The sequence below is a fragment of the Mobula hypostoma genome, chromosome 11 (assembly GCF_963921235.1).
Source record: "Mobula hypostoma chromosome 11, sMobHyp1.1, whole genome shotgun sequence".
In the NCBI taxonomy this organism is placed as follows: Eukaryota; Metazoa; Chordata; class Chondrichthyes; order Myliobatiformes; family Myliobatidae; genus Mobula; species Mobula hypostoma.
In genome coordinates this window covers 1,163,357-1,189,006 of record NC_086107.1, presented here as the reverse complement: position 1 = coordinate 1,189,006, position 25,650 = coordinate 1,163,357, and the positions used below count along the sequence as shown (strand labels likewise).

Below are 25,650 nucleotides of genomic sequence, written 5' to 3'. Positions count from 1 at the left end.
GATTTCTCTGTGCCAAATTAACAATTAATCTTCGCTGTTTAACCTCTTTCACTAGTAATGGTTCCTCTGAGGTGAATGTGGCACTTTCACTAAACGAGAAGGTTGTGTAGAGTGGAGATCGTCACTAAACAAGGTTGTGTAGAGTGGATCTCATCACTAAATGAGAAGGTTGTGTAGAGTGGATCTCATCACTAAACGAGAAGGTTGTGTAGAGTGGAGATTGTCACTAAACGAGAAGGTTGTGTAGAGTGGATCTCATCACTAAACGAGAAGGTTGTGTAGAGTGGGGATTGTCACTGAACAAGAAGGTTGTGTAGAGTGGATCTCATCACTAAACGAGAAGGTTGTGTAGAGTGGATCTCATCACTAAACGAGAAGGTTGTGTAGAGTGGATCTCATCACTAAACGAGAAGGTTGTGTAGAGTGGATCTCATCACTAAACAAGAAGGTTGCGTAGAGTGGAGATTGTCACTAAACGAGAAGGTTGTGTAGAGTGGAGATTGTCACTAAACGAGAATGTTGTGTAGAGTGGAGATCGTCACTAAACAAGGTTGTGTAGAATGGAGATTGTCACTGAACGAGAAGGTTGTGTAGAGTGGATCTCATCACTAAACGAGAAAGTTGTGTAAAGTGGAGATCGTCACTAAACAAGGTTGTGTAGAGTGGAGATTGTCACTGAACGAGAAGGTTGTGTAGAGTGGATCTCATCACTAAACGAGAAGGTTGTGTACAGTGGAGATTGTCACTAAGCGAGAAGGTTGTGTAGAGTGGATCTCATCACTAAACGAGAAGGTTGTGTAGAGTGGAGATTGTCACTGAACAAGAAGGTTGTGTAGAGTGGATCTCATCACTAAACGAGAAGGTTGTGTAGAGTGGATCTCATCACTAAACGAGAAGGTTGTGTAGAGCGGATCTCATCACTAAACGAGAAGGTTGTGTAGAGTGGATCTCATCACTAAACGAGAAGGTTGTGTAGAGTGGATCTCGTCACCAACCGAGAAGGTTGTGTAGAGTGGATCTCATCACTAAATGAGAAGGTTGTGTAGAGTGGAGATTGTCACTGAACGAGAAGGTTGTGTAGAGTGGATCTCATCACTAAACGAGAAGGTTGTGTAGAGTGCAGATTGTCACTAAACGAGAAGGTTGTGTAGAGTGGAGATTGTCGCTGAACAAGAAGGTTGTGTAGAGTGGATCTCATCACTAAACGAGAACGTTCTGTAGAGTGGATCTCATCACTAAACGAGAAGGTTGTGTAGAGTGGATCTCGTCACCAACCGAGAAGGTTGTGTAGAGTGGATCTCATCACTAAACGAGAAGGTTGTGTAGAGTGGATCTCATCACTAAACAAGAAGGTTGCGTAGAGTGGAGATTGTCACTAAACGAGAAGGTTGTGTAGAGTGGAGATTGTCACTAAACGAGAATGTTGTGTAGAGTGGAGATCGTCACTAAACAAGGTTGTGTAGAATGGAGATTGTCACTGAACGAGAAGGTTGTGTAGAGTGGATCTCATCACTAAACGAGAAAGTTGTGTACAGTGGAGATTGTCACTAAGCGAGAAGGTTGTGTAGAGTGGATCTCATCACTAAACGAGAAGGTTGTGTAGAGTGGATCTCATCACTAAACGAAAAGGTTGTGTAGAGTGGATCTCATCACTAAACGAGAAAGTTGTGTAAAGTGGAGATCGTCACTAAACAAGGTTGTGTAGAGTGGAGATTGTCACTGAACGAGAAGGTTGTGTAGAGTGGATCTCATCACTAAACGAGAAGGTTGTGTACAGTGGAGATTGTCACTAAGCGAGAAGGTTGTGTAGAGTGGATCTCATCACTAAATGAGAAGGTTGTGTAGAGTGGATCTCATCACTAAACGAAAAGGTTGTGTAGAGTGGATCTCATCACTAAACAAGAAGGTTGTGTAGAGTGGAGATCGTCACTAAACAAGGTTGTGTAGAGTGGAGATTGTCACTGAACGAGAAGGTTGTGTAGAGTGGATCTCATCACTGAACGAGGAGGTTGTGTTGAGTGGAGATTGTCACTGAACGAGAAGGTTGTGTAGAGTGGATCTCATCACTAAACGAGAAGGTTGTGTAGAGTGGAGATCGTCACTAAGCAAGGTTCTGTAGAGTTGATCTCATCACTAAATGAGAAGGTTGTGTAGAGTGGATCTCGTCACCAAACGAGAAGATTGTGTAGAGTGGAGATTGTCACTAAACGAGAAGGTTGTGTAGAGTGGATCTCATCACTAAACGAGAAGGTTGTGTACAGTGGAGATTGTCACTAAACGAGAAGGTTGTGTAGAGTGGATCTCATCACTAAACGAGAAGGTTGCGTAGAGTGGAGATTGTCACTGAACAAGAAGGTTGTGTAGAGTGGATCTCATCACTAAACGAGAAGGTTGTGTAGAGTGGATCTCATCACTAAACGAGAAGGTGGTGTAGAGTGGATCTCATCACTAAACGAGAAGGTTGTGTAGAGTGGATCTCATCACTAAACGAGAAGGTTGCGTAGAGTGGAGATTGTCACTAAACGAGAAGGTTGTGTAGAGTGGAGATTGTCACTAAACGAGAATGTTGTGTAGAGTGGAGATCGTCACTAAACAAGGTTGTGTAGAATGGAGATTGTCACTGAACGAGAAGGTTGTGTAGAGTGGATCTCATCACTAAATGAGAAAGTTGTGTAAAGTGGAGATCGTCACTAAACAAGGTTGTGTAGAGTGGAGATTGTCACTGAACGAGAAGATTGTGTAGAGTGGATCTCATCACTAAACGAGAAGGTTGTGTACAGTGGAGATTGTCACTAAACGAGAAGGTTGTGTAGAGTGGATCTCATCACTAAACGAGAAGGTTGTGTAGAGTGGAGGTTGTCACTGAACAAGAAGGTTGTGTAGAGTGGATCTCATCACTAAACGAGAAGGTTGTGTAGAGTGGATCTCATCACTAAACGAGAAGGTTGTGTAGAGCGGATCTCATCACTAAACGAGAAGGTTGTGTAGAGTGGATCTCATCACTAAACGAGAAGGTTGCGTAGAGTGGAGATTGTCACTAAACGAGAAGGTTGTGTAGAGTGGATCTCATCACTAAACGAGAAGGTTGTGTAGAGTGGGGATTGTCACTGAACAAGAAGGTTGTGTAGAGTGGATCTCATCTCTAAACGAGAAGGTTGTGTAGAGTGGATCTCATCACTAAACGAGAAGGTTGTGTAGAGCGGATCTCATCACTAAACGAGAAGGTTGTGTAGAGTGGATCTCATCACTAAACGAGAAGGTTGCGTAGAGTGGAGATTGTCACTAAACGAGAAGGTTGTGTAGAGTGGAGATTGTCACTAAACGAGAATGTTGTGTAGAGTGGAGATCGTCACTAAACAAGGTTGTGTAGAATGGAGATTGTCACTGAACGAGAAGGTTGTGTAGAGTGGATCTCATCACTAAACGAGAAAGTTGAGTAAAGTGGAGATCGTCACTAAACAAGGTTGTGTAGAGTGGAGATTGTCACTGAACGAGAAGGTTGTGTAGAGTGGATCTCATCACTAAACGAGAAGGTTGTGTAGAGTGGAGATTGTCACTGAACAAGAAGGTTGTGTAGAGTGGATCTCATCACTAAACGAGAAGGTTGTGTAGAGTGGATCTCATCACTAAATGAGAAGGTTGTGTAGAGCGGATCTCATCACTAAACGAGAAGGTTGTGTAGAGTGGATCTCATCACTAAACGAGAAGGTTGTGTAGAGTGGAGATTGTCACTAAACGAGAAGGTTATGTAGAGTGGAGGTTGTCACTAAACGAGAAGGTTGTGTAGAGTGGAGATCGTCACTAAACAAGGTTGTGTAGAGTGGAGATTGTCACTGAAACGAGAAGGTTGTGTAGAGTGGATCTCATCACTAAACGATAAGGTTGTGTACAGTGGAGATTGTCACTAAACGAGAAGGTTGTGTAGAGTGGATCTCATCACTAAACGAGAAGGTTGTGTAGAGTGGAGGTTGTCACTGAACAAGAAGGTTGTGTAGAGTGGATCCACTAAACGAGAAGGTTGTGTAGAGTGGATCTCATCACTAAACGAGAAGGTTGTGTAGAGCGGATCTCATCACTAAACGAGAAGGTTGTGTAGAGTGGATCTCATCACTAAACGAGAAGGTTGCGTAGAGTGGAGATTGTCACTAAACGAGAAGGTTGTGTAGAGTGGAGATTGTCACTAAACGAGAATGTTGTGTAGAGTGGAGATCGTCACTAAACAAGGTTGTGTAGAATGGAGATTGTCACTGAACGAGAAGGTTGTGTAGAGTGGATCTCATCACTAAACGAGAAAGTTGAGTAAAGTGGAGATCGTCACTAAACAAGGTTGTGTAGAGTGGAGATTGTCACTGAACGAGAAGGTTGTGTAGAGTGGATCTCATCACTAAACGAGAAGGTTGTGTAGAGTGGAGATTGTCACTGAACAAGAAGGTTGTGTAGAGTGGATCTCATCACTAAACGAGAAGGTTGTGTAGAGTGGATCTCATCACTAAATGAGAAGGTTGTGTAGAGCGGATCTCATCACTAAACGAGAAGGTTGTGTAGAGTGGATCTCATCACTAAACGAGAAGGTTGTGTAGAGTGGAGATTGTCACTAAACGAGAAGGTTATGTAGAGTGGAGGTTGTCACTAAACGAGAAGGTTGTGTAGAGTGGAGATCGTCACTAAACAAGGTTGTGTAGAGTGGAGATTGTCACTGAACGAGAAGGTTGTGTAGAGTGGATCTCATCACTAAACGATAAGGTTGTGTACAGTGGAGATTGTCACTAAACGAGAAGGTTGTGTAGAGTGGATCTCATCACTAAACGAGAAGGTTGTGTAGAGTGGAGGTTGTCACTGAACAAGAAGGTTGTGTAGAGTGGATCCACTAAACGAGAAGGTTGTGTAGAGTGGATCTCATCACTAAACGAGAAGGTTGTGTAGAGCGGATCTCATCACTAAACGAGAAGGTTGTGTAGAGTGGATCTCATCACTAAACGAGAAGGTTGCGTAGAGTGGAGATTGTCACTAAACGAGAAGGTTGTGTAGAGTGGAGATTGTCACTAAAGGAGAATGTTGTGTAGAGTGGAGATCGTCACTAAACAAGGTTGTGTAGAATGGAGATTGTCACTGAACGAGAAGGTTGTGTAGAGTGGATCTCATCACTAAACGAGAAGGTTGTGTAGAGTGGAGATCGTCACTAAACAAGGTTGTGTAGAGTGGAGATTGTCACTGAACGAGAAGGTTGTGTAGAGTGGATCTCATCACTAAACGAGAAAGTTGAGTAAAGTGGAGATCGTCACTAAACAAGGTTGTGTAGAGTGGAGATTGTCACTGAACGAGAAGGTTGTGTAGAGTGGATCTCATCACTAAACGAGAAGGTTGTGTAGAGTGGAGATTGTCACTAAACGAGAAGGTTGTGTAGAGTGGATCTCGTCACCAACCGAGAAGGTTGTGTAGAGTGGATCTCATCACTAAATGAGAAGGTTGTGTAGAGTGGAGATTGTCACTGAACGAGAAGGTTGTGTAGAGTGGATCTCATCACTAAACGAGAAGGTTGTGTAGAGTGCAGATTGTCACTAAACGAGAAGGTTGTGTAGAGTGGAGATTGTCGCTTAACAAGAAGGTTGTGTAGAGTGGATCTCATCACTAAACGAGAACGTTGTGTAGAGTGGATCTCATCACTAAACGAGAAGGTTGTGTAGAGTGGATCTCGTCACCAACCGAGAAGGTTGTGTAGAGTGGATCTCATCACTAAATGAGAAGGTTGTGTAGAGTGGATCTCATCACTAAACGAAAAGGTTGTGTAGAGTGGATCTCATCACTAAACAAGAAGGTTGTGTAGAGTGGAGATCGTCACTAAACAAGGTTGTGTAGAGTGGAGATTGTCACTGAATGAGAAAGTTGTGTAGAGTGGATCTCATCACTGAACGAGGAGGTTGTGTTGAGTGGAGATTGTCACTAAACGAGAAGGTTGTGTAGAGTGGATCTCATCACTAAACGAGAAGGTTGCGTAGAGTGGAGATTGTCACTGAACAAGAAGGTTGTGTAGAGTGGATCTCATCACTAAACGAGAAGGTTGTGTAGAGTGGATCTCATCACTAAACGAGAAGGTGGTGTAGAGTGGATCTCATCACTAAACGAGAAGGTTGTGTAGACTGGATCTCATCACTAAACGAGAAGGTTGCGTAGAGTGGAGATTGTCACTAAACGAGAAGGTTGTGTAGAGTGGAGATTGTCACTAAACGAGAATGTTGTGTAGAGTGGAGATCGTCACTAAACAAGGTTGTGTAGAATGGAGATTGTCACTGAACGAGAAGGTTGTGTAGAGTGGATCTCATCACTAAATGAGAAAGTTGTGTAAAGTGGAGATCGTCACTAAACAAGGTTGTGTAGAGTGGAGATTGTCACTGAACGAGAAGGTTGTGTAGAGTGGATCTCATCACTAAACGAGAAGGTTGTGTACAGTGGAGATTGTCACTAAACGAGAAGGTTGTGTAGAGTGGATCTCATCATTAAACGAGAAGGTTGTGTAGAGTGGAGGTTGTCACTGAACAAGAAGGTTGTGTAGAGTGGATCTCATCACTAAACGAGAAGGTTGTGTAGAGTGGATCGCATCACTAAACGAGAAGGTTGTGTAGAGTGGATCTCATCACTAAACGAGAAGGTTGTGTAGAGCGGATCTCATCACTAAACGAGAAGGTTGTGTAGAGTGGATCTCATCACTAAACAAGAAGGTTGTGTAGAGTGGAGATTGTCACTAAACGAGAAGGTTGTGTAGAGTGGAGATTGTCACTGAACGAGAAGGTTGTGTAGAGTGGATCTCATCACTGAACGAGGAGGTTGTGTTGAGTGGAGATTGTCACTGAATGAGAAGGTTGTGTAGAGTGGATCTCATCACTAAACGAGAAGGTTGTGTAGAGTGGAGATCGTCACTAAGCAAGGTTCTGCAGAGTTGATCTCATCACTAAATGAGAAGGTTGTGTAGAGTGGATCTCGTCACCAAACGAGAAGATTGTGTAGAGTGGAGATTGTCACTGAACGAGAAGGTTGTGTAGAGTGGATCTCATCACTAAACGAGAAGGTTGTGTAGAGTGGAGATTGTCACTAAACGAGAAGGTTGTGTAGAGTGGAGATTGTCGCTGAACAAGAAGGTTGTGTAGAGTGGATCTCATCACTAAATGAGAAGGTTGTGTAGAGTGGATCTCGTCACCAACCAAGAAGGTTGTGTAGAGTGGATCTCATCACTAAATGAGAAGGTTGTGTAGAGTGGATCTGGTCACCAACCGAGAAGTTTGTGTAGAGTGGATCTCATCACTAAATGAGAAGGTTGTGTCGAGTGGATCTCATCACTAAACGAAAAGGTTGTGTAGAGTGGATCTCATCACTAAACGAGAAGGTTGTGTAGAGTGGAGATTGTCACTAAACGAGAAGGTTATGTAGAGTGGAGATTGTCACTAAACGAGAAGGTTGTGTAGAGTGGAGATCGTCACTAAACAAGGTTGTGTAGAGTGGAGATTGTCACTGAACGAGAAGGTTGTGTAGAGTGGATCTCATCACTAAACGAGAAGGTTGTGTACAGTGGAGATTGTCACTAAACGAGAAGGTTGTGTAGAGTGGATCTCATCACTAAACGAGAAGGTTGTGTAGAGTGGAGGTTGTCACTGAACAAGAAGGTTGTGTAGAGTGGATCTCATCACTAAACGAGAAGGTTGTGTAGAGTGGATCTCATCACTAAACGAGAAGGTTGTGTAGAGCGGATCTCATCACTAAACGAGAAGGTTGTGTAGAGTGGATCTCATCACTAAACGAGAAGGTTGTGTAGAGTGGATCTCATCACTAAACGAAAAGGTTGTGTAGAGTGGATCTCATCACTAAACAAGAAGGTTGTGTAGAGTGGAGATCGTCACTAAACAAGGTTGTGTAGAGTGGAGATTGTCACTGAACGAGAAGGTTGTGTAGAGTGGATCTCATCACTAAACAAGAAGGTTGTGTAGAGTGGAGATTGTCACTAAACGAGAAGGTTGTGTAGAGTGTGGATCTCGTCACCAACCGAGAAGGTTGTGTAGAGTGGATCTCATCACTAAATGAGAAGGTTGTGTAGAGTGGATCTCATCACTAAACGAGAAGGTTGTGTAGAGTGGATCTCATCACTAAACGAGAAGGTTGTGTAGAGTGGATCTCATCACTAAACGAGAAGGTTGTGTAGAGTGGATCTCATCACTAAACGAAAAGGTTGTGTAGAGTGGATCTCATCACTAAACAAGAAGGTTGTGTAGAGTGGAGATCGTCACTAAACAAGGTTGTGTAGAGTGGAGATTGTCACTGAACGAGAAGGTTGTGTAGAGTGGATCTCATCACTGAACGAGGAGGTTGTGTAGAGTGGAGATCGTCACTAAACAAGGTTGTGTAGAGTGGAGATTGTCACTGAACGAGAAGGTTGTGTAGAGTGGATCTCATCACTAAACGAGAAGGTTGTGTAGAGTGGAGATTGTCACTAAACGAGAAGGTTGTGTAGAGTGGATCTCATCACTAAACGAGAAGGTTGTGTAGAGTGGATCTCATCACTAAATGAGAAGGTTGTGTAGAGTGGATCTCTCACTAAACGAGAAGGTTGTGTAGAGTGGATCTCATCACTAAACGAGAAGGTTGTGTAGAGTGGAGATTCATCACTAAACGAGAAGGTTGTGTAGAGTGGAGATTGTCACTGAATGAGAAGGTTGTGTAGAGTGGATCTCATCACTAAACGAGAAGGTTGTGTAGAGTGGAGATCGTCACTAAGCAAGGTTCTGTAGAGTTGATCTCATCACTAAATGAGAAGGTTGTGTAGAGTGGATCTCGTCACCAAACGAGAAGATTGTGTAGAGTGGAGATTGTCACTGAACGAGAAGGTTGTGTAGAGTGGATCTCATCACTAAACGAGAAGGTTGTGTAGAGTGGAGATTGTCACTAAACGAGAAGGTTGTGTAGAGTGGAGATTGTTACTGAACAAGAAGGTTGTGTAGAGTGGATCTCATCACTAAATGAGAAGGTTGTGTAGAGTGGATCTCGTCACCAACCAAGAAGGTTGTGTAGAGTGGATCTCATCACTAAACGAGAAGGTTGTGTAGAGCGGATCTCATCACTAAACGAGAAGGTTGTGTAGAGTGGATCTCATCACTAAACGAGAAGGTTGCGTAGAGTGGAGATTGTCACTAAACGAGAAGGTTGTGTAGAGTGGAGATTGTCACTAAACGAGAATGTTGTGTAGAGTGGAGATCGTCACTAAACAAGGTTGTGTAGAATGGAGATTGTCACTGAACGAGAAGGTTGTGTAGAGTGGATCTCATCACTAAACGAGAAAGTTGAGTAAAGTGGAGATCGTCACTAAACAAGGTTGTGTAGAGTGGAGATTGTCACTGAACGAGAAGGTTGTGTAGAGTGGATCTCATCACTAAACGAGAAGGTTGTGTAGAGTGGAGATTGTCACTAAACGAGAAGGTTGTGTAGAGTGGATCTCGTCACCAACCGAGAAGGTTGTGTAGAGTGGATCTCATCACTAAATGAGAAGGTTGTGTAGAGTGGATCTCATAACTAAACGAAAAGGTTGTGTAGAGTGGATCTCATCACTAAACGAGAAGGTTGTGTCGAGTGGAGATTGTCACTGAACGAGAAGGTTGTGTGGAGTGGATCTCATCACTAAACGAGAAGGTTGTGTAGAGTGGATCTCATCACTAAACGAGAAGGTTGTGTAGAGTGGATCTCGTCACCAACCGAGAAGGTTGTGTAGAGTGGATCTCATCACTAAATGAGAAGGTTGTGTAGAGTGGATCTCATCACTAAACGAAAAGGTTGTGTAGAGTGGATCTCATCACTAAACAAGAAGGTTGTGTAGAGTGGAGATCGTCACTAAACAAGGTTGTGTAGAGTGGAGATTGTCACTGAACGAGAAGGTTGTGTAGAGTGGATCTCATCACTGAACGAGGAGGTTGTGTAGAGTGGAGATTGTCACTGAATGAGAAGGTTGTGTAGAGTGGATCTCATCACTAAACGAGAAGGTTGTATAGAGTGGAGATCGTCACTAAGCAAGGTTCTGTAGAGTTGATCTCATCACTAAATGAGAAGGTTGTGTAGAGTGGATCTCGTCACCAAACGAGAAGATTGTGTAGAGTGGAGATTGTCACTGAACGAGAAGGTTGTGTAGAATGGATCTCATCACTAAACGAGAAGGTTGTGTAGAGTGGAGATTGTCACTAAACGAGAAGGTTGTGTAGAGTGGAGATTGTCGCTGAACGAGAAGGTTGTGTAGAGTGGATCTCATCACTAAATTAGCAGGTTGTGTAGAGTGGATCTCGTCACCAACCAAGAAGGTTGTGTAGAGTGGATCTCATCACTAAATGAGAAGGTTGTGTAGAGTGGATCTCGTCACCAACCGAGAAGTTTGTGTAGAGTGGATCTCATCACTAAATGAGAAGGTTGTGTAGAGTGGATCTCATCACTAAACGAAAAGGTTGTGTAGAGTGGATCTCATCACTAAACGAGAAGGTTGTGTAGAGTGGAGATTGTCACTAAACGAGAAGGTTATGTAGAGTGGAGATTGTCACTAAACGAGAAGGTTGTGTAGAGTGGAGATCGTCACTAAACAAGGTTGTGTACAGTGGAGATTGTCACTGAACGAGAAGGTTGTGTTGAGTGGAGATTGTCACTGAACGAGAAGTTTGTGTAGAGTGGATCTCATCACTAAACAAGAAGGTTGTGTAGAGTGGAGATCGTCACTAAGCAAGGTTCTGTGGAGTTGATCTCGTCACCAAACGAGAAGGTTGTGTAGAGTGGAGATTGTCACTGAACGAGAAGGTTGTGTAGAGTGGATCTCATCACTAAACGAGAAAGTTGTGTAGTGGAGATCGTCACTAAACAAGGTTGTGTAGAGTGGAGATTGTCACTAAACGAGAAGGTTGTGTAGAGTGGAGATTGTCACTAAACGAGAAGGTTGTGTAGAGTGGAGATTGTCACTGAACGAGAAGGTTGTGTAGAGTGGATCTCGTCACTGAACGAGAAGGTTGTGTAGAGTGGAGATTGTCACTCAACGAGAAGGTTGTGTAGAGTGGAGTAACACACATCAAAGTTGCTGGTGAACGCAGCAGGCCAGGCAGCATCTCCAAGAAGAGGGACAGTCGATGTTTCAGGCCAAGACCATTCGTCAGGACTAACTGAAGAAAGAGTTAGTAAGAGATATGAAAGGGGGAGGGGGAGATCCAAGATGATAGGAGAAGACAGGAGGGGGAGGGACGGAGCCAAGAGCTGGACAGGTGATTGGCAAAGGGGATATGAGAGGATCATGGGACAGGAGGCCCAGGGAGAAAGACAAGGGGGGGGGAACCTAGAGGATGGGCAAGGGGTATAGTCAGAGGGACAGAGGGAGAAAAAGGAAAGTGAGAGCAAGAATGTGTGTGTAAAAATAAACAACGGATGGGGTACGAGGGGGAGGCGGGGCATTAGCGGAAGTTAGAGAAGTCAGTGGTCATGCCATCAGGTTGGAGGCTACCCAGACGGAATATAAGGTGTTGTTCCTCCAGCCTGAGTGTGGCTTCATCTTTACATTAGAGGAGGCCGTGGATAGACATGTCAGAATGAGAATGGGATGTGGAATTAAAATGTGTGGCCACCGGGAGATCCTGCTTTCTCTGGCAGACAGAGCGTATGTGTTCAGCAAAGCTGTCTCCCAGTCTGCATTGGGTCTCGCCAATGTATAGAAGGCCACATCAGGAGCACCGGACGCAGTATATCACCCCAGCTGACTCACAGGTGGTGTCACCTCACCTGGATGGACTGTCTGGGGCCCTGAATGGTGGTAAGGGAGGAAGTCTAAGGGCACATGTAGCACTTGTTCCGCTTACAAGGATAAGTGCCAGGAGGGAGATCAGTGTGGAGGGATGGGGGGGACGAATGGTCAAGGGAGCCACGTAGGGCGCGATCCCTGCGGAAAGCTGGGGGGGGGGGCGGAGGGAAAGATGTGCTTAGATGTGGCATTTTAGCCACACATTTTAATTCCACATCCCATTCCCATTCTGACATGTCTATCCACAGCCTCCTCTACTGTAAAGATGAAGCCACACTCAGGTTGGAGGAACAACACCTTATATTCCGTCTGGGTAGCCTCCAACCTGATGGCATGAATATTGACTTCTCAAACTTCTGCTAATGCCCCACCTCCCCCTCGTACCCCATCTGTTATTTATTTTTATACACACATCCTTTCTCTCACTCTCCTTTTTCTCCCTCTGTCCCTCTAACTATACCCCTTGCCCATCCTCTAGGTTCCCCCCCACCCCCGTCTTTCTCCCCAGGCCTCCTGTCCCATGATCCTCTCATATCGCTTTTGCCAATCACCTGTCCAGCTCTTGGCTCCATCCCTCCCCCTCCTGTCTTCTCCTATCATTTTGGATCTCCCCCTCCCCCTCCCACTTTCATATCTCTTACTAACTCTTCCTTCAGTTAGTTCTGACGAAGGGTCTCGGCCTGAAACGTCGACTGTACCTCTTCCTAGAGATGCTGCCTGGCCCGCTGCGTTCACCAGCAACTTTGATGTGTGTTGCTTGAATTTCCAGCATCTGCAGAATTCCTGTTGTTTGTGTAGAGTGGAGGTTGTCACTGAACAAGAAGTTGTATAGAGTGGATCTTGTTACTAAACAAGAACGTTATGTAGAGTGTAGCTCTCACTAAATGAGAAGGTTACGTACAGTGGATCTCATCACTAAACGAGAAAATTGTGTAGAGTGGAGGTTGTCACAAAGGAGAAGATTACATAGAGTGAAGCTCTCAATAAGCAAGAAGGTTACGTAGAATAGAGATGGTCACTAAATGAGAAGGTTATGTAGATTTGAGTTCTCACTAAGCAAGAAGGTTACATAGATTTGATTTCTTACTAAGCAAGAAAGTTACGTAGCGTGGAGATCATCACTAAAGAAAGTTACTAAGTGGGGATTGTCACTAAATGAGAAAGTTATGCAGATTAGAGATCTCTGAATGAGAAAAAGTTAGGTAGAGTGGAGTTCTCACTAAATGAGAAGGTTACGTAGAGTGGACATCATCACTGGAGCCCATGGTATTACAGGAAAGATTCTAGCGTGGATAAAGCAATGGCTGACTGGCAGGAGGCAAAGAGCGATCTATCCTGATCAGAATCAGAATCCGGTTTTTTATCACCGACGCTTAACATGAAATTTGTTAACGTAGTAGCAGCAGCAGTTCAATGCAACACATAATATAGAAGAGAAAAACCATATAATATAACCATTTAACAATTACAGCATGGAAACAGGCTATCTCGGCCCTTCTAGTCCGTGCCGAACGCTTACTCTCACCTAGTCTCACCGACCTGCACTCAGCCCATAACCCTCCATTCCTTTCCTGTCTATATAGCTATCCAATTTTACTTTAAATGACAATATCAAACCCGCCTCTACCACTTCTGCTGGAAGCTCGTTCCACACAGCTACCACTCTCTGAGTAAAGAAGTTCCCCCTCGTGTTACCCCTAGACTTTTGCTCCCTAACTTTCAACTCGTCCTCTTGTTTGAATCTCCCCTTTTCTCAATGGAAAAAGTCTATCCATGTCAACTCTATCACTCCCCCTCATAATTTTAAATACCTCTATCAAGTCCCCCCTCAACCTTCTAAGCTCCAAAGAATAAAGACCCAACTTGTTCAACCTTTCTCTGTAACTTAGGAGATGAAACCCAGGTAACATTCTAGTAAATCTTCTCTGTACTCTCTCAATTTTGTTGACATCTTTCCTATAATTCGGTGACCAGAACTGTAAAGAATACTCCAAATTTGGCCTTACCAATGCCTTGTACAATTTTAACATTACATCCCAACTCCTATACTCATGCTCTGATTTATAAAGGCCAGCATACCAAAAGCTCTCTTCACCACCCTATCCACATGAGATTCCACCTTCAGGGAACAATGCACCATTATTCCTAGATCCCTCTGTTCTTCTGCATTCTTCAATGCCCTACCATTTACCATGTATATCCTATCTGATTAGTCCTACCAAAATGTAGCACCTCACATTTATCAGCATTAAACTCCATCTGCCATCTTTCAGCCCACTCTTCTAACTGACCTAAATCTCTCTGCAAGCTTTGAAAACCTACTTCATTATCCACAACGCCACCTATTTTTGTATCATCTGCATACTTACTAATCCAATTTACCACCCCATCATCCAGATCATTAATGTATATGACAAACAACATTGGACCCAGTACGGATCCCTGAGGCACACCACTAGTCACCGGCCTCCAATCTGACAAACAGTTATCCACCACTATTCTCTGGCGTCTCCCATCCAGCCACTGCTCAATCCATTTAACTACTTCAATATTAATACCTGACGGTTGAACCTTCCTAACTAACCTTCCATGTGGAACCTTGTCAAAGGCCTTACTGAAGTCCATATAGACAACCTCCACCGCTTTACCCTCGTCAACTTTCCTAGTAACCTCTTCAAAAAATTCAATAAGATTTGTCAAACACGACCTTCCCCGCACAAATCCATGTTGACTGTTCCTAATTAGACCCTCTCTGTCCAGATAATTATATATACCATTTCTAAGAATACTTTCCATCAATTTACCCACCACTGACATCAAACTCCCAGGCCGATAATTGCTAGGTTTACTCTTAGAACCCTTTTTAAACAATGGAACAACATGAGCAATATGCCAATCCTCTGGCACCATCCCCTTTTCTAATGACATTTGAAATATTTCTGTCAGAGCCCCTGCTATTTCTACACTAACTTCTCTCAAGGTCCTAGGGAATATCCTGTCAGGACCCGGAGACTTATTCACTTTTATATTCCTTAAAAGTGCCAGTACTTCCTCTTCTTTAATCATCATAGTTTCCATAACTTCCCTACCTGTTTCCCTTACCTTACACAATTCAATATCCTTCTCCTTAGTGAATACCAAAGAAAAGAAATTGTTCAAAATCTCCCCCATCTCTTTTGGCTCCACACGTAGCTGTCCACTCTGATTCTCTAAGGGACCAATTTTATCCCTCACTATCCTTTTGCTATTAATATAACTGTAGAAACCCTTTGGATTTATTTTCACCTTACTTGCCAAAGCAACCTCGTATCTTCTTTTAACTTTTCTAATTTCTTTCTTAAGATTCTTTTTACATTCTTTATATTCCTCAAGCATCTCATTTACTGCACGCTGCCTATATTTATTGTAGATATCTCTGTTTTTCTGAACCAAGTTTCCAATATCCCTTGAAAACCATGGCTCTCTCAAACTTTCAACCTTTCCTTTCAACCTAACAGGAACATAAAGATTCTGTATCCTCAAAATTTCACTTTTAAATGACCCCCATTTCTCTATTACATCCTTCCCATAAAATAAATTGTCCCAATCCACTCCTTCTAAATCCTTTCGCATCTCCTTAAAGTTAGCCTTTCTCCAATCCAAAATCTCAACCCTGGGTCCAGACCTATCCTTCTCCATAATTATATTGAAACTAATGGCATTGTGATCACTGGACCCGAAGTGCTCCCAAAACATACCTCCGTCACCTGACCTATCTCATTCCCTAACAAGAGATCCAACACTGCCCCTTCTCTAGTTGGTACCTCTATGTATTGCTGCAAAAAACTATCCTGCACACATTTTACAAACTCCAAACCATCCAGCCCTTTTACAGTATGGGTTTCCCAGTCTATGTGTGGAAAATTAAAGTCTCCCACAATCACAACTTCGTGCTTACTACAAATATCTGCTATCTCCTTACAAATTTGCTCCTCCAATTCTCACTGCCCATTAGGTGGTCTATAATACACCCCTATAACTTTTACTACACCTTTCCCATTCCTTAATTCCACCCAAATAGCCTCCCTAGACGAGCCCTCTAATCTATCCTGCCAGAGCACCACTGTAATATTTTTTCTGACAAGCAATGCAACACCTCGCCCTCTTGTCCCTCCAATTCAATCACACCTGAAGCCATTAAATCTAGGAATATTTAGTTGCCAATCACACCCCTCCTGCAATCATGTTTCACTAATAGCTATAACATCATACTTCCAGGTATCAATCCATGCCTCATCCACCTTTTTTACAATGCTCCTAGCATTAAAATAAATGCATTTAAGAAATTTTCCACCTCTTACTCTCTGTTTATCACTAACGGTGCAAACAACTTTACTGTCTTCTTTTTCTTCCTTCTCCCCTACATCTGGTCCTACACTCTGGTTCCCCTCCCCCCTTGTATCTAGTTTAAATCCACTGGAGTCTCTCTGGCAAACCTACCTGCAAAAATATTTGTCCCCCTCCAGTTCAGATGTAAACCACCCTGCCGGAACAGGTCCCACATTCCCTGGAAAACTGCCCAATTATCTGTAAATCTGAAGCCCTCCCTCCTGCACCATGTCTTCAGCCACATGTTGATCTGCACTATCTTACTATTTCTAAACCTGCCTGCATGTGGCACTGGTAGCAATCCTGAGATTGCTATCCCGGAGGCCCTGTCCTTTAACATGGCGCCTAACTCCCTAAACTCACCTTTCAGGACCTCCTCACTCTTCCTACCCACGTCATTGGCCCCTACATGGACCATGACATCCGGCTGCTCACCCTCCCTCTTGAGAATACTGAGAACTCGATTCTTGATATCGCGGCCCTTGGCACCAGGGAGGCAACAGACCATCCGGGATTCTCGATCTCTTCCACAGAACCTCTTATTTGTCCCCCTAACTATCGAATCCCCTATCACTTCTGCTCTCCTCTTTTCCCTCCTTCCTTTCTGAGCTGAGGGTCCAGTCTGGGTGCCAGAGATGCATCCACTGCAACTTGTCCCTGGTAGGTCGTCCCCATCAACAGTATCCAAAATGATGTACTTATTATTGACGGGAACGGCCACAGGGGTGCTCTGCTCATTCTGTCTATTCCCCTTCCCTCTCCTGACAGTCACCCAGCTACCTTTAGGGGTGACTATCTCCTTGTAATTCCTTGTTTATTTCTGCCTCTGCCTCCCGAATGATCCGAAGTTCATCCAGCTCCAGCTCCAGTTCCCTAACTCAGTTTGTCAGGAGCTGCAGCTGGATGCACCTTTTACAGGCGTAGTCATCAGGGACTATTGTGCTCGCCCTAACTTCCCACATACTGCAAACGGAGCACTCAACTGCCCTAACTGCTGCCTCCATTACCTGCTCCTAAGGTAATTAAATTAACTAAAGGAGCTTACCCGGCCTTACCTCACTGGGAGCAAGCTCGTCCTTAGCTTCTGCTCGCTGAAGCCACTCGAGCCAAAGCCTTCCTATCCTGTTTCCCGCTACTACATCGCCTGCTCCGTTAATCTGCTGGCTTTTTAACTCTCCCGCTGCCTCACGGTCCAACTTTCACGTGCTTGCGCAGTCGTGCACTATTCAATTGCCGAAGGAAAAAAAGTAGTCACAACAAATAAATAGATAAATCAATTACTGTATACATATACTGAATAGATTAAAATCATGCAAAAACAGAAATACTGTATATTAAAAAAAGTGAGGTAGTGTCAAAGCTTCTTGCTGCCTTTATAACTACATCGATATATTGGGACCAGGTTAGGTCCTCAGAAATCTTGACACCAAGGAACTTGAAACTGCTCACTCTTTCCACTTCTGATCCCTCTGTGAGGATTGGTATGTGTTCCTTCCTCTTACTCTTCCTGAAGTCCACAATCAGCTCTTGTCTTACTGACGTTGAGTGCCAGGTTGTTGCTGTGACACCACTCCACTGGTCGGCATATCTCACTTCTGTACGCCCTCTCGTCTCTATCTGAGATTCTACCAACAATGTTTGTATCATCAGCAAATTTATAGATGGTATTTGAGCTATGCCTAGCCACACAGTCTTGTGTATATAGAGAGTAGAGCAGTGGGCTAAGCACACACCCCTGAGGTGTGCCAGTGTTGATTGTCAGCGAGGAGGAGATATTATCAACAATCCGCATAGATTGTGGTCTTCCGGTTATGAAGTTGTGGATCCAATTGCAGAGGGAGGTACAGAGGCCCAGATTCTGCAACTTCTCAATCAGGATTGTGTGAATGATGGTCTTAAATGCTGAGCTATAGTTGATGAACAGCATCCTGACATAGGTGTTTGTGTTGTCCAGGTAGTCTAAAACCATATGGAGAGCCTTTGAGATTGCGTGTGCCGTTGACCTATTGTGGCGATAGGCAAATTGCAATGGGTCTAGGTCCTTGCTAAGGTAGGAGTTCAGTCTAGTCATGACCAACCTCTCAAAGCTTTTCATCACTGTCGATGTGAGTGCTACCGGGTGATGGTCATCAAGGCAGCTCACATTATTCTTCTTAGGCACTGGTATAATTGTTGTCTTTTTGAAGCAAGTGGGAACCTGCCTGTAGCAGTTAGTGGTTGAAAGTATCCTTGAATACTCCCGCTAGTTAGTGGACACAGGTTTTCAGAGCCTTACCAGGTACTCTATCTGGATGTTCTGCCTTGCGAGGGTTCACTCTAGTTAAAGACAACCTTAACATCAGCTTCATCAGGTGCGGCAGGGATCTCCACAGCTGTAGTTGTGTTCTTCCTTTCAAAGCAGGTATCTGGTTCTGAGTTCATCTGGTAGTGAAGCATCGCTGCCATTCATGCTAGTAGGTTTCACTTTGTGGGAAGTAATGTCTTGCAAACCCTGCCAGAGTTGCTGTGCATCCGATGTCGCCCCCAACCTCGTTCAAAATTGTCTCTTTGCCCTTGAGATAGCCCTCCACAAATCATACCTGCTTTTCTGGTACAGGCCTGGGTCACCAGACTTGAATGCCACAGCAGACGACGTACCTCCTGGTTCGTCCTTGGCTTTTGGTTTGGGAATGCACAGTAAGCCTTTGTAGGCACACACTCATCCACACAGGGAATAGGAATAAAGGGTTTTCTGGTTGGCTGCTGGTTACTAGAGGAGTTCCACAGGGATATGTGTTGGGACTGATTACTTTTACGTTATTTGTTAATGATTTGGATGATGGAATTATTCAAAGGTTGAAAGGTCCAATTGAATGTCAGAAATGTATACAATATGCATCCTGAAATGCTTTTTTTTCCGCAAACATCCATGAAAACAGAGAAGTGCCACAAAGGATGAATGACAGTTAAACGTGAGAACCCCAAAGTCCTCCCCCAACTCCCCACTCCTACGCGTAAGTAGCAGTGAACAACAATCCCCCTCCCCCTACCGGCAAGAAAAGCAATCATCAGCACCACTACCGAGCACTCAAGTGTGAGCAAAGCAATAGCAAAGACACAGACTTGCAGTTACCCCAAAGACTTCGTGTTACACCCGGCATTCAACACACCACATGTTCTCTCTCTCCCTAGTAAGAGAGAGGGAGATGTCTCCATTTTCCCAGCGAGCAGGGAGACATAACAACAACTCGCTGGTTTACGATGTTAAAAACCTGTTACGTTGCTTTTTTCGAGCTCTGTGCCTGAAGATCGCAAAGATCTCGGGTCTTTGGGCCCACAGCAGTAGTTTTTTCAACTCCCCCAATGACATACGTGTCTCCTATTATGACACTGACCCTCAATCTGCCCATCTCCAGAGCCCCGAGATCTGAGGCTTCCAAATACGAGCCAGACTCTCAGGCCGAACCCTTGGCGTGCCAAACAATGGCCAGTCCTGAAACCCCGAGAATGGGTTCCATTCATTCAGAGAACCAAAGTCAGTGTGTAACTCCAGGTCAAGGTCTTCAAAAGAACTCTGAAAGAGAAAAATAAAGATATTAAAGATGGAAATAGAGCTGTTTCGAAAGATGCAAGCAAAGAGTCGCCGTTTAGCGTCATCTTAACTCTGCTTCTGTTTCCAAATAACTTCCTTTGTTGCAAAGTTTGCAGGTGATACACAGATAGGAGGGGCAGGTAGTTTTGAGGAAGTAGAGAGTCTACAGCAGGATTTACACAGATTAGGGAAATAAGCAATGAAATGGCAGATGGAATGCAGTGTCAGGAAGTGTATTATCATGCACTTTGGTAGAAGAAATGAAAGGATTGACTGTTTTCTAAATTTAGAGAAAATACAAAAAACTGAGGCGCAAAGGGACTTGGGAGTGATTGTGCAGGATTTCCTAAAGATTACGGGTTGAGTCTGCGGTTAAGAAGGCAAATGTGAAGTTAACATTCATTCCAAGAGAAATGGAATGTAAAGGAAAGAATGTAATGTTGAGACTATAAAGCAGTAGTGAGGCCTCACTTGGAGTATTGTGAGCAGGTTTGGGCCCCTTAGAAGGGATGTGCTAAAACTGGAAGGGGTTCAAAGGAGGCTCACAAAATTGATTCCAGGATTAGATGGCTTGTCATATGAAGAATGTTTGATGGCTCTGGGCCTGTATTAACTAGAATTCAGAAGAATGAGGTGTCTTTTTAGAATGGAGATGATGAAGATGGTGAATTTGTGAAATTCTTTGCCACAGCCAACTGTGCAGGCCAAGTCTGTATGCATCTTTAAGGCAGAGGATGGATTCTTGATTGGTCAGGCATGAGGGATACAGGGAGAAGGCAGGAGATTGGGGCTGAGAGGAAAAATTGATCAGCCATGATGAAATGGCGGACCAGATTCGATGGGCCAAATGGACTAATTTTGCTCTTATGTCTTATGGTCTGAAATGAGAAGATTACATAGAGTAGAAATCTCACTAAGTGAGAAGGTTACGTAGGCTGGAGTTCTCTCTAAATGAGAAGGTTATGCAGAGTGGAGATCTTCACTGAACAGGAAGGTTATGTAGAGTGGAGATCTTATTAAATGAGAGGGTTACATAGAGAGTAGTTCTTACTAACTGGAAAGATTACGTGGAGTAGACTAAATGAGAAGGTTACGTGGAGTGCAAATCATCATGAAACTACGAAGTTACATAGAGTGGAGACCTCACTAACCAGGAAGGTTATGTGGAGTGGATCTCTCACTAAACGAGAGGGTTGTGTAGAGTGAAGCTAGACAGAAACAATATTTCACTTTATTGTCTTATCTCTGCAGCTGATGAAGAGATCGATGATGAGGAGCTTGCATTCCTCGTTGCTGATGCACCTCAAGAGCCCACCACCTCCCGGTTACGTCCAACGGCCAGAAGAACGAGGGCCATAGCGCGGACTCGTCAGAGTGAGCGGGTCCGAGCAAATGTGAACAGGAGTCGGATCACCCGTGCGCATCAGATCAGGGTGAGTTGAACTCGGGGTACAATGCTGTGGCAATACTAAATGCAATGTTCAGTGATAGGAATCAGAAACAAAACTGGGCCGTTTGCAGAAGATCAGAAGTAGAAGCAGGTGAGAGACACTCATCTGTGTGCACTTCCTCATTTATAAGACTATAAGACATTGGAGCAGAATTAGGCCACTTGGATGATTTATTATCCCTTGCAATCCCATTTTCCTGCCTTGTTTCCGTAACCTTTGTTGTACTGATTATCCAAGAACCTATCAACCTCTACTTTAAATATGCCCATTGACTGGACCTCCAGATTAATTCCACAGATTCAGCACTCTCTGGCTAAAGATATTCCTCCTCATCTCTGTTCTCAATGCACCGTACCTTTGAGATTGAGCCTTTTGGGCCCAGACTCCCCACTATAGGAAATACCCTCTCCACATTCACTCTGTTTAGACCTTTCAAATTTCAATAGGCTTCAATGAGATTCTACCTTATCCTTCTAAACTTAAGTGACTATAGGCCCAGAGCCATCAAAAGTGGTCTTTTACCATCTTCCTTCACCAGCCACCTTAAATGTGACCCTAATGAAGCAGACTATGCACAGTCATAGTCACAGATCAATACAGTACAGATACAGGTTCTTCAGCCTAAACAATCCATGGTGTCCTCCCAGCTATGCATGAAATCCTGCATTTGTCCAATATCCTTCAAAGCCCCACCCTTCCACGTACCTATCCAAGTGTTTCTTAAGTGATTCCATTGTACCTGCCTCAACCACTTCCTCTGGAAACTTGTTCCATATACTCACCCCTCCCTGCCTTCTCACACCCAATCTTGGTATTTTCTGAAAATTTACTGATCCAACTAACCACATTATCATCCATCATTGATATGGATGACAACCAACAACAGACCCAGCACCAATCCCTGCGGCACACCATAAGTCACAGGCTTCCAATCAGGGAGGCAGCCATCTACAACCACTCTCTGGCTTCTCCCATCAAGTTATCATCTAATCCAATTTTCAAATTCATTATGAATGCCAAGTGTTACGTACCCCGTAACTGGGTTGCCAAACTAGCAGAAATGGATCACTCAGTTGGAGTCTGGAGTACTAGAACTAAGAAAGTTTTATTAAAGAAACAAGCAACACAGTAATCGAAAGGATAATAAATGCAACAGTTCAGTGATGATAAACACACATGTGCATAGAATTAAGATAACAGCATCAATCAAGCTCTATCGTTGTCTAGGGGTAAATGACCAAATTTCAACGTGACTCAAAGTTCAGTTTGCAGTAATCGTTGCCATGGCGATGGACAATGTGGGGGAAGAGAGAGATAGAACAGGAACAACTGATCATTCAGAACGGCTTCACTCACAGACTGACGAGATAGCTCACAAGCAACTTTTGGGCGGGTCCTTGGTGATGTCACCTGAGGTCACCGACTGTGACCCCTCCTCCAGATGCGGTCGATCCTCTGCAGTGAACCCGGCACCCAGGCAAGGGCGGACACACACCGGGTTCCCGCTGATCGTACCTTTCCACCCTGGTCGTTGTCTGATACTTCTCACCCACTCGTGAGAGGCGCACCGCTTCCAGGGTCTCGTTACCTCGGGTGGCGTGTGTCCTGCCTTAGCGAACCGGTCCCTTTTTATCCCCCTGCTGGGGTATCGCCTGTCCATACTTCAAACAGTTCAAGGTTCAAAGGGGGGAGCCGCTCCAGACAGCTCTTTCTCCCCCGTCCCTTCATCACACATCTCCAGACGCTGCTCCATTGTTCCTTATCTCTCCTTCCCCTGAGGACAGGTGGCAGACCACTTGCTGATGTCACTGATGCTAACCCAGGCCAGCAAACATCTTAATTTTATGCGTATTCTCGTCACACTTCCCCCCTTTAAGGATTTTTACCAGGAGGTAAAAATTACAAACATGAATACATTATTTGATACATACACAAATATACATCTTTATCAGCTATTGGCTAATACAAAGAATTTGAAGCTGTCAACACCTTGACAGACAGTCATCACATTTTCTGTTCCTTTTACACGTGTTATTAATAATCCCTTAGACCAGGCTCCAACTCAGCAAACTTCATAGTGGCCAAAAACACTGATGAATTGCGATCAATGTAACCTCTCATTTGGCTTTTTCCCGGGCCACAATAACAAGGGTCGTCCCATTCCGACTCAGTTTTCTCTCGCAAGGGCTTAGTAGGAGGGGGACGGGTATTGACCGCAGAGTTATTGCAAAACTTCCTGCAGTACCCCACCATCTCCAAGAGCCTTCTGAGGGCCCTCTTGTCTGTCGGGGTTGGGAGGTCAGCGATAGCCTGCACTGTAGCTTGCATCGCTGCCAGCTGCCCCTGTGTCACCACAATTCCCAGGTAAGTGACCCTCGTTTGGCCGAATTCATTTTTTTCAAGGTTCACTATCAGGCTGGCTTCAGACAGCCGTATTAAATTGCCAATACACACCTCTGTGTTCATCAGCCCTTTAGTCACTGAATTACTCAATATATATGAGTGTTCTTTACTAGGCTGCCCTATTGTAACAGACGTCACCCAACGTCCCAGTTCTTTGCATTTCCTCGGGACAATCAAACACATGGGTGCGAGTCGTCTAATTACTTCTTCTAAAGATTTGCTTTGTTCGGGGATTAAGGGAGAGACCTTATCAGTAGACCTGGCCAAAACAATAGCCTTCTCCCATCTGATCGATCCCATACTAATCTTTTCAAAATGTTTTTTTCCTCTTATCAGGGGGCCCCTAGCTTCATTGATTTCCACGCTAACACCGACTAGGTTTGTTAATATATCAAAAACCGGTGACCGTCTCAGTTCGCGTCGGTCATGATCAATAACATTTTTCCCCCTGGGCAGCCGGTAAATCTCTTTCATGATTCCACCAACTGTTTCCTCCAGCACCGCAAAATGTCCACCGGGGGGTACCTCGTGGACCATGTTAAAAACCTCATCCCCATAACTCTTTTGCACCACCCCCCACTCCTCATCTGCGGATACTGTCCTTGATTTCCCTTTCTTCCTTAGCACTTCCTCATCCGCACAATAGCCTACTAGTTCCCTTGTTAAAGCTGTGTCAGAGAGAGCTGTCTCGGCAAAAACCATCAGCCCCTCGTCTCGCTCCTGCGTCTGCACAAATTCTTTCCTGGCTACTGCTACGTCCGTCCCAGCTCCCTCACTACCTCTTATCTCACTACACCCTGTCTCATACAAGGTTGGCAGAAATGTTTCAGCTAAATTCACTATCGCGGGCTCGTGATGAACCTGTGAGTCCATGGATGGGGCCTCAATGCTGGCAGGCTGACCTGTCAATCTCACGACTGGGAACACGATTCCTCCGGCGATGTCATTACCGAGCAAGACTTCCACGTCTTTCATCGGTAATTCGGACCTCACCCCGATCGTGACTAGTCCAGAGACCAGGTTGCTCTGCAAATGTATCTGGTGCAAAGGGACTGACTCTGTCCCTTCCCCAACACCTTTGACCTCTACCTCCCCAGTCTGGGTCTCTGAGCTAAACTCTAATACACTCTTCAGTATTAGTGACTGACACGCTCCCGTGTCTCTCCAGATCCGCACTGGAACTGGTTTTAACCTCTCCTTCACTGACACCAGTCCGGCCGAGATAAACCTCTCGCGCCCTTCCTGGACTTTTTCAGACCTGTCCTTCCCTAGCGGTTCGCTTAACAGCTCAATACAGCCATTCAAAATTTCCGCTTTTCCTTTCCCCGTCTCCTTCCTTGGGGCAAAGCACCTGGACGCAAAGTGTCCGACTTTCCCACAATTATAACAGACGACCCCAGGAGACTTCCTACCAGACTGCTCCCGCTCTACCTTATCCTTTTCACTAGTCCCCGGCTTACTTTCTGACTTTTCCGGCGGACTCTCCCCGCCATCCTGACTACCCTTCTGGTAGCCTTTACTCGGGGCAAACTTCATTTTATGCGTCAACGCATACTCATCCGCTAACTTAGCAGTTGCGGCTAACGTGGCTGCCTCTTTCTCATCGAGGTAGGGTCTCATACCCTCAGGGACACAACCTTTAAACTGCTCAATCAGAATCAGTTGTAGCAGTCTGTCATAATCCCCCTCTACCCCCTTCGTGGCGCACCAACGCTCACAATATGTCTGCATCTCACGGGCAAACTCCAAATACGTGCGGTCCCACTGCTTCGCATTCCGGAACCTCTGCCGGTATGCCTCCGGGACCAACTCATAAATCCTGAGGATGGCCTCCTTCACCACCTCATACCTCTGGGCATCTTCCGCGGACAAAGCTGAGTAAGCTTCTTGGGCCTTCCCTTTCAGTACACTCTGAAGTAAAACAACCCACTTATCCCTCGGCCATTCTTGACTTATAGCCACTTTTTCGAAGTGGAGGAAGTACCGATCCACGTCGGTATCGTCAAATGGGGGAACCAGCCTAACCTCCTGGGTCGCCCGGAACCCTCCACCTTGGTTCG

The 25,650-nt window shown here is 44.6% G+C and overlaps 1 protein-coding gene across 4 annotated transcripts in view; it reads left to right on the top strand.

Moving 5' to 3' along the window:
- Positions 1 to 25,650, top strand: part of phrf1 (PHD and ring finger domains 1) — a 225,178-nt gene that overhangs the window by 104,842 nt on the left and 94,686 nt on the right. For all 4 annotated transcript variants that reach the window (XM_063061550.1, XM_063061552.1, XM_063061551.1 and 1 more), the window contains one exon: positions 20,988 to 21,169. In XM_063061550.1, coding sequence (XP_062917620.1) covers positions 20,988 to 21,169 — 182 coding nt within the window. The remainder of the gene's footprint in view (positions 1 to 20,987; positions 21,170 to 25,650) is intronic.